The sequence below is a fragment of the Petaurus breviceps genome, unplaced genomic scaffold (genome assembly GCF_028583685.1).
Source record: "Petaurus breviceps papuanus isolate PSGF00001 unplaced genomic scaffold, PetGlider_PUasm1.0 90849, whole genome shotgun sequence".
NCBI lineage: Eukaryota > Metazoa > Chordata > Mammalia > Diprotodontia > Petauridae > Petaurus > Petaurus breviceps.
Genome location: NW_027187361.1, coordinates 12,645,250 through 12,653,724, shown reverse-complemented (window position 1 = coordinate 12,653,724; position 8,475 = coordinate 12,645,250). Strand labels below are relative to the sequence as shown.

At 34.4% G+C, this 8,475-nt stretch overlaps 1 protein-coding gene across 6 annotated transcripts in view; it reads right to left on the bottom strand.

The window, feature by feature from the left end:
* Nucleotides 1-8,475, bottom strand: part of DHRSX (dehydrogenase/reductase X-linked) — a 474,397-nt gene that overhangs the window by 201,672 nt on the left and 264,250 nt on the right. For 5 of the 6 annotated variants that reach the window (XM_069072875.1, XM_069072877.1, XM_069072874.1 and 2 more), the window contains exon 4: nucleotides 3,701-3,802. The exons of the other annotated variant lie outside the window; for it this stretch is intronic. In XM_069072875.1, the coding sequence (XP_068928976.1) occupies nucleotides 3,701-3,802 (102 nt within the window). The remainder of the gene's footprint in view (nucleotides 1-3,700; nucleotides 3,803-8,475) is intronic. 6 annotated transcript variants of the gene reach the window in all.

Below are 8,475 nucleotides of genomic sequence, written 5' to 3'. Positions count from 1 at the left end.
ATATATATATATATATATATATATATATATATATATATATATATATAAACTATTGAGCTAATAAATAAATCTAGGATCTGGTTTTATGAAAATATCAGTAGGATAGAGATGCCTTTGGTTAGTTTGAGCAAGAAAAAAAACCACAAAAAACAATGAAGGAAGGAAGAAAACAAATTACCAGTATCGAAAATGAAAAGGGTGAATTCAGTAGCAATGATAAGGAAATTCAAACAATAATTAGGAGCTATTTTTGCCCAACTATATGCCAATAACTATGACAATCTAAGTGAAATAGATGATTATTTGCAAAAATATATAAATTTCCCAGATTAACAAAAGAAGAAATAAAATATTTAAATAAGCCCATTTAAGAAAAAAAAAATTGAAGAAACCATCAATGAACTCCTTAAGAAAAAAATTCCAGAGGCACATGGATTTACACATGAATTCTACCAGTATTTAAACAATTATTTCCAGTGCTATATAATCTATTTTGAAAAATAGAGTCCTACCAAATTCATTTTATGATATAAATTTGATGGTGATACCTAAGCCACAAAGAGTCAAAACAGAGAAATTTATAAACCAATTTCCCTAATGAATACTGATGCAAAAAATTTAAATAAGATATTAGCAAAGAGAGTACAGCAACTTATCACTAGCATAATACACTATGACCAAGTAGGATTTATACCAGGAATGCAGGACAGGTTCAGTATTAGGAAAACTATTAGCATAATTGACCACATCAGTAACGAAATTAATAGAAATCATATGATTATCTCAATAGATGCAGAAAAAGGTTTTGACAAAATACATCATCTGCTCCTATTAAAAACACTAGAGAGCATAGTAATAAATGGAGTTTTTCTTAAAATGATAAGCAGTATCTATTTAAAACCATAAACAAGCATTATCTGTAATGAGAAGCATTCCCAATAAGCTTGGGGTAAAGCAAGGATGCCCATTATCACCACAAATTTTAAAATAGTACTAGAAGTGTTAATTATAGCAATAAGAGTAGAAAAAATTGAAAGAATTGAAATAGGCAATGAAAAAACAAAACTACAACGCACTGCAGATGATATGATGGTATAATTAGAGAACCCTAGACCATCAGCTAAAAAATTACTTGGAATAATCAACAACTTTAGCAAAGTTGCGGGATATAAGAAAAACCCACATAAATCATCAGCATTTCTTTATATGACCAATAAAGCCCAGTAGCAAGAGAAGGAGAAATTCTATTTAAAATAACTGCAAATAATAAAAAAAAATAGTATTCTACCTGCCAACATGAACACAGGAATTATACAAACACAATTACCAAACACTTTTCACACAAATAAAATCAGATCTCAATAATTCTAAAATTATCCATTGTTCATGGGCAGGCCAAGTCAATATAATAAAAATGATAATTTTGGTTAAACAAATTTACTTATTCAGTGTCGTACCAATGAAACTACCAAAAAATATTTGATAGAGTTAGAAAAAATAACAACAAAATTCATCTGAAAGAACAAAAGGTCAAGAATATCAAGGGAATTAATGGAAAAAAAAACCGCAAAGGAAGGTGGCCTAGCAATACCAGATCTCAAACTATATTATAAAGCAGTCATCATAAAAACTATCTGGTACTGGCTAAGAAATAGAGGGATAGATCAGTGCATCGGTATAAGAAATAGAGGGGTAGATCAGTGTAGATTAGGTATACAACACAGTAATTAATGACCACGTTAACCTACTGTTTGTAAACCAAAAGACAGTAGCTTTTGTGGTAAGAAGTCACTTTTTGACAAAAAATTGTTGGGAAAACTGGAAAACAATAAGACACAAACTAGGTGTAGACAAACATCTAACACCATGTTCCAAGACAAGGTCAAAATGGTGTATGACATAGACATAAAGGTTGACACCATAAGCAAATTAGAAGAGCAAGGAATAGTCTACCTGTCAGGTCTATGGGAAGGGGGAGAATTCATGACCAAACAAGAGATAGAGAGCATTACAAAATGTAAAATATATTAAATTGATTATACTAAATTAAAAAGCTTTTGTACAAACAAAACCAATGCAATCAGATTAGAAGGAAAGCAGAAAGTTGGGAAACAATCTTTGCAACAAATGTCTCATTTCTCAAATATATAGAGAACTGAATTAAATTTATAAGAATACAAACAATTCCTCAATTGATAATTGATCAGAGAATACGAACAGGAAGTTTTCAGGTGAAGAAATTAAAGATATCTATAGGCAAATGAAGATGTGCTCTACATCACTTTTAATTAGAGAAATGCAAATTAGAACAACTCTTCGATACCACTTACACCTTTCAGATTGGTTAATATGACAAAACAGGAAAATGATAAAGATGTGGGAAAACTGAGACACTAATGCACTGTTGGTGGATTTGTGAACTGATACAACCATTCTGGAAAGCAATTTGAAATTATGTCCAAAATGCAACCCATCTGTGTGTACCTTTGATCCAGAAATACCACTACAATGTCTGTATTCCAAAGAGATCATAAAAAAAGGGGAAAAGATCTACACATACAAAAATATTTATAGCAGCCCTTTTTGTACTGGCAAAATATTGAAAAATGAGGGGACGTCCATCAATTGGGAAATGGCTGAACAAGCTGTGGTATATAAATGTAATGGAACACTATTTTGCAATAAGAAATGATAAACAGACAGATTTCATAAAAACCTGGAAAGACTTGTACAAAAAGACTTGCAACGTGAAATGAGCAGAATCAGACACACATTGTACACAGTGTTAGCAACACTGAGTGAAGATCCACTATGGACTCAGCTCTTAGCACACAATGATCCAAGATAAGTACAAAGGACTCTGGAAGAAAAATGCTATTCATATCTAGATAAAGAACTGAGACTCTGGATGAAGACTGAAGCATACTTTTTTCACTTACTTTACTCATTTTCATGGGTTTTTTTCCCCTTTTGATCTGTTTTTTCTTTCACAATTGTGACTAATATGAAAATATTTTAACATGATAGATAGCACATGTATAAACTATATCAAACTACCTACCATTTTCAGAAGAGAGGAGACAAGGCAGGGAGGGAAAAAACTTTGGAACTCAAAATTTTGTAAAAATGAATGATAAAAGTTTTCTTGACATTCAACTGGGGAAAAATAAAATACTATTAATTAAAAAAAAAGATAGTTTTAGATAGATTTGTGAATACTTGCAGGAAATAAGTGTGAAAGACTAGAAGACAATTTATATAACAACATTCTAAAGAAAATCAACATCAAAAAATTTAAGAATACTGATAAATGCCATGACCAGCCATGACTACAGAGAGCCACTGACTCAAGGCACAGAATGTGAAATTTTTCTTTTCTGAATGCAATTGAAAGTAGTAAGATAGTTTGAATGGATCTGCTCATTAACAGTGAACAAACAAAAACATTTTGGGGAAAAAAAAGCTAAACATTTGCCAGTTTTTCAACATAAAATATTAAAAATTAATTAATTCAGTAATGTCAAAGACAATGTTTAGTTTTAAAATAAATAAGAAGATATATTTAATTTTAAGATAAAAATAAAAACATTTTAGTTTTAAATGACAGGCTATTTTTTTCTGAAGGTTTATCCCATCTTTTGCTTTCACAATAACATAACAGCAATATCATCGATGGACTAGAGATCTGAACAAAACTCACCATTGTTGATTAGTACATGAAGAGGATAATTCTTTTTCTTGAATTCCTCAACAAACTGTCGAATGGACTTCATGGAAGCCAGGTCACAGAATAAAAATTCCACTGGAAAGAAAGAGAAAGGAGCTAGTTACCTTCCAAAGACACCTTGGGCCCCAAACAAAGGTTAAATTTGCTTTGACTCAATTCAATCTGTCATATTTAAGTATAAAGAGATGACAAGGTTTTGTGCTGGTTAGAACACCAATGAAAGCTAGGGTTACTTTCTTGTTTTTTTACTGATACACATAATTAAAACAATAATGTGGGCCCATTTGCATGCCAATCAAAGAGGATTTAGGAAGTGAAATGGCTTTATCATTCTAGCTTCTTCACAAGTCCAGGGGGTTACTTTGGCCAAGTTCCCAAAATATTGTTTGTTTATTTAAGGGGAGGACCCTAAAGCACTATCAGGGGTTAAAAGGGAGTTATAAGTAATTTTCTAACCCTAGATAGTGGTGAGGTGTAATGCCAAGCAAAGGCAACTTCCCAAGGTTCAGAATACCAGCATAGCTGCTCTCCATTTTATTCAGTGACCAACCAAGAACAGAGAAGGTCAAAACATGACATCATTCCAAATACAGCATTTACTAAGCTGATTAAATAATCTCCAAGCACTACCCCACCCCAGGACCTTCCATTCATTCAATCAATTACAAAGTCCCTGTTCTAAATACTTCTCCACCCCTAGGCTGTACCTTCATTTAGTCCACCACAAAGCCCCTCTTCTCAAATGGAGATTAGTTTCCAATCATAAGTAAAGTACATTCATTTGTTTAATCACAGAGAACAAAAAAGTCAAAAGTTTCCCACCCTTGGATCACAATTGAATCTAGCCCAGAGTTACAACAAGCTTAAGCACAGCCTTTAATACCCAAATGGAGGTCTTTTCTTCATCTTGATACAAGGCAAGTTCTCAGCAATCTTTGTTCCTGGGGAGACAAAGCTTAGCAAGGCCACAAGACACATTGCAGTCTCTTCATTAATTCATTCTCTGCCTGCAGAACAGTCCTAGGACCCCTCAAAACATTAGCAAAACCCTCTTCCAGGATTTCTGTAAACATGCAACAAGAAAATCCTTCTTCAGGGCTTCTGAACCAACAGCAAGGTTCCAAGACCTCTGCAACAACAGCACTGTCCTTCACCAGTGGACAGAATTCACTCTCTGTCTGCAGAACAGTCTCAGGAGCTCTGAACCAACAGAAAGGTTCCCAGACTTCTGCAACAACAGCACCGTCTTTCACCAGTGGACAGATCTGGCAAAACAACATCAAAACAGACAGACAAAGTACCAGCATAACAGCCATGTCTCCTCAGTCCTTGGCAGCTCTGGATGGCAGCTCTCAAAAGTCCTGGGTAATTCAAGGTGGCCCTCAGCAATCCTCTCAGTCTCTCTCTGCCTCCAAAGGTGCTGCTTCCAAAAAGTTCTTCCGCCTCTCTCTTTTCTTGTGTCTCTCTAAATTCACAGCACCAGCTCCTCCCAGTTCAGCCCTCTCTTTTCATGTCAACAAGTCCAACCCACAAGTGAGATTCACAAGCTCTGGGTTTTAACACAATTAAACCAAAAACCAAGCCAATACAGGGGGATCTTTAAATTACATTACCATTACATCTGGGACCATGGACTGTGAATTATTACCAGACACAGGCAGTCAAAAGAATATAATTTTAGGATTAGAGTTAAGTGAGAAACAGCTTTGCTTCTTCTTATTTCCCTTCAACTATGAACTAAAGAGCTGTAAGCCTGTGCTTCTCAGGGAATAAAAGCTTTCTAGGTAGTGAATCTTAGCAGATGAGAGCTCTAGATTTATGATCATACAAGCCTATGCGACCAGTAGAGTTTTCTAAGAGAGATAAGGTTCCCAAAGGAGATCAGAAACATATCAGCAGAAAGTGTGAAGATCATCAACAGAAGAGATTAGTAGCAACAGAAGCTTAAGATGCCATGGCCATATGAGTCCACACACAAACACAAATTCTGTGTATAGATACACGTATAAATTTCTTGCAGATTTCCATATCACATACATTTTCTGAATGTGTACCCTTCCCCACTGGGTAATGCGTTAACTTGTGGGACAGTGTACTCTATGTAAGTATGGAGAGATCTTTGCTTGTTTCTTCATGTGCCATATTGATTAAATGACTTTTGTTCTGGATTAATATATCCTCTGAGTCGTAAACACAGAGGCATGCTTTTGAGAACTATGGTATTAACCCTCAGAATGTTGCCAACCTGGCAGAGCTTTTTTGGGATGTGCACACGTGAGAGTCCCCCATATGCTATGTAAGTGTGTTTCCATTAAGCATTCCATTATACTATGGAGCTATACAACCATTCATCTTTTTTAAAAGTATGAAACAATACAGATTATTCTAATATAGCTAATCATTTCAGTATAGTTTTATATGCAATGAAATATACAGAATCTAATTATTTTATAAGTATAATAGAATAGACTCTTTTATTATTATTATTAATTATACATAATAGGCTATTTTATAAGTGAAAAAAGTCTAGTTCTTATAAATTTTTTTTTCTCAAAAAGATCTGGAACACGACAGTAACACAAAAAGTTTTAAAAAAAGTTTAAATGAAACGTATAAACATTATTTATTAAATCTAAAAATATTTTTGAAACAAAAATAACACTGAAAATCAGCACTTTACTACAGTTCAATTATTCATGTGTATATTTATATAGATATCATTTACATTTTAAAATTATTTTTCTTTTCTATTCCTTTGTGTTATGTGTGCATTCTTTTTCAATGACTACTGGCTCTCATTAAGATGGAAATAGCATTTTAGTCATCAAGGGGAAATGAATGTTTGTCATAAAATATGGAGAAGGAAGAAAGCAACAATTTGAGGGACCCAATTATTACAAATTAGTAATTGTGACAAAATTAAATACATGTTCTCACCAGCATCTGCCAATGCTATACCAAAAGATGTCCAAGGACAGGTTATATCACTGAGAGGGCCAAAAAGCAAATCCCTTTGGTATGACAATGGCACCAACGGACCTTTTCTTTTTTGTTTTATACAATTCTGATAGTTACAGGCATTGATTTCAAGAGAAAGTGTAACTCTATTTTCATCTAAAAACTGTAATGGGAAAAAAACAAGTTGATAGATGCACTATCCAAGAGAAGGAAAACTTGCCAAGATGAGATAATCATGAGACACAAAGGCACAAAATTATTGAAAATTAAACCCAGAATATTTAAGTGTACCTAAACCTCAGAAAATTTCATGTTCTCTGCTGAATTTAGATCAAATGAGATATCTGAAAAGTAATTTATCCCAGTGCCTGACACAGAGTAGGCTCTTAATAAATGCTTATTCTTTCCCCCCTTCCCTTACTCAGTCCCCAATCAATAAACATTTATTAAGTACTTACTATGTGCCAGGTGCCAACATAAAACAAAAGCTCCTTTTGAATCACTGGGTTTACTTTCAGTTATAAGGCTGGATGAAACGGTGGTCCCCAATTACACAGTAATACACACAATGTGGGATCATATCAAAAGGCCCTATACTTCAGCTCTGTTAATGTTACATATGAGAACAGAAAGGCCAGGAAGTTTTAGTGACAAGCATGAGATCACACGGAGCTGGCACATGAACCCAGATCCTCCTAAGTCAAAGTCCATTTTCCTATACAGCAGTATAGGATAGAGTGTGTCCTCTGGAACATACGTTAGGCTAATTGCTACTCTAAGTCATGAAAATAAAAATGAGTAGAACATTAGCCTTAAACTGATTTTTAAATTATGTATTTATGATATCTTCATCATAAAAATTAATTTTCCATCAAAACAGTTTTGTGGGAATAATGGACAACAAACACTATTTTATTTTCCTTTAGTTCTAACTAAATAGTAAAAACGTACAATGCTGCCTGTGTCCATAGTCATACACAATCAAGGATTTCTAACAACTAGATTAGCTCCCCCTGGAAATGACAACAGCAGATTCTTGGATTCTTCCTGATTCTTGGAACAAAGTCTATGTTTGTGAGGAAGTTAAAGTTTAAGATAAGATAAATCCATGAATGGTAATGAAATGGTATCTGTTTTGTCAGAGTCTCTGGGGAGCATCCTGGGTCACAGAGATTTAATTAGCTACCACTCTTGACTACAGCATCATTGCAGTTACATCAGAGAAAAGCCTAGATGTCTCAAGATCAACGCCCACTTGTTTCTGATCGTCAATTCCTACATAATATTTCAGGGGTTTGGAGGCTCAGTGGAACATGTAGGTGTTAGAAGGAAGATGTGTAAGTCCTTCAGTCACCTCTCTTTCTAATGTATTCACACAGCAACTCTTAGAGGCAAACCCACCATGTCTAGCTGCCAGTTACAGCTAGAGTTAAGAGATTCCATTCATGGACAAGGCATAAGCCTGGTTAAAGTACCAACGAGTGAAAAAGAACAGCTTAAGAAGTTTCTGTTCCCTGGTAAGGAACTGGAAATTGTGGGAAATAATGTGGTACTTTTTTCTCTACTAAAAGTATCACTTTCTGCCTCTAACATATAAATATATTAATATTACCAACCTCATCTCAGCAAATACTTATTGGAACAATTGTGTGCATGTGTGTATACATACAAATACACACATCTATATGTGGGGAGGGAGAGACAGAGAGAGAGACAGACAGAGAGACAGAGAGAGACAGAGACAGACAGAGAGAGAGAGAGAGAGAGAGAGAGAGAGAGAGAGAGAGAGA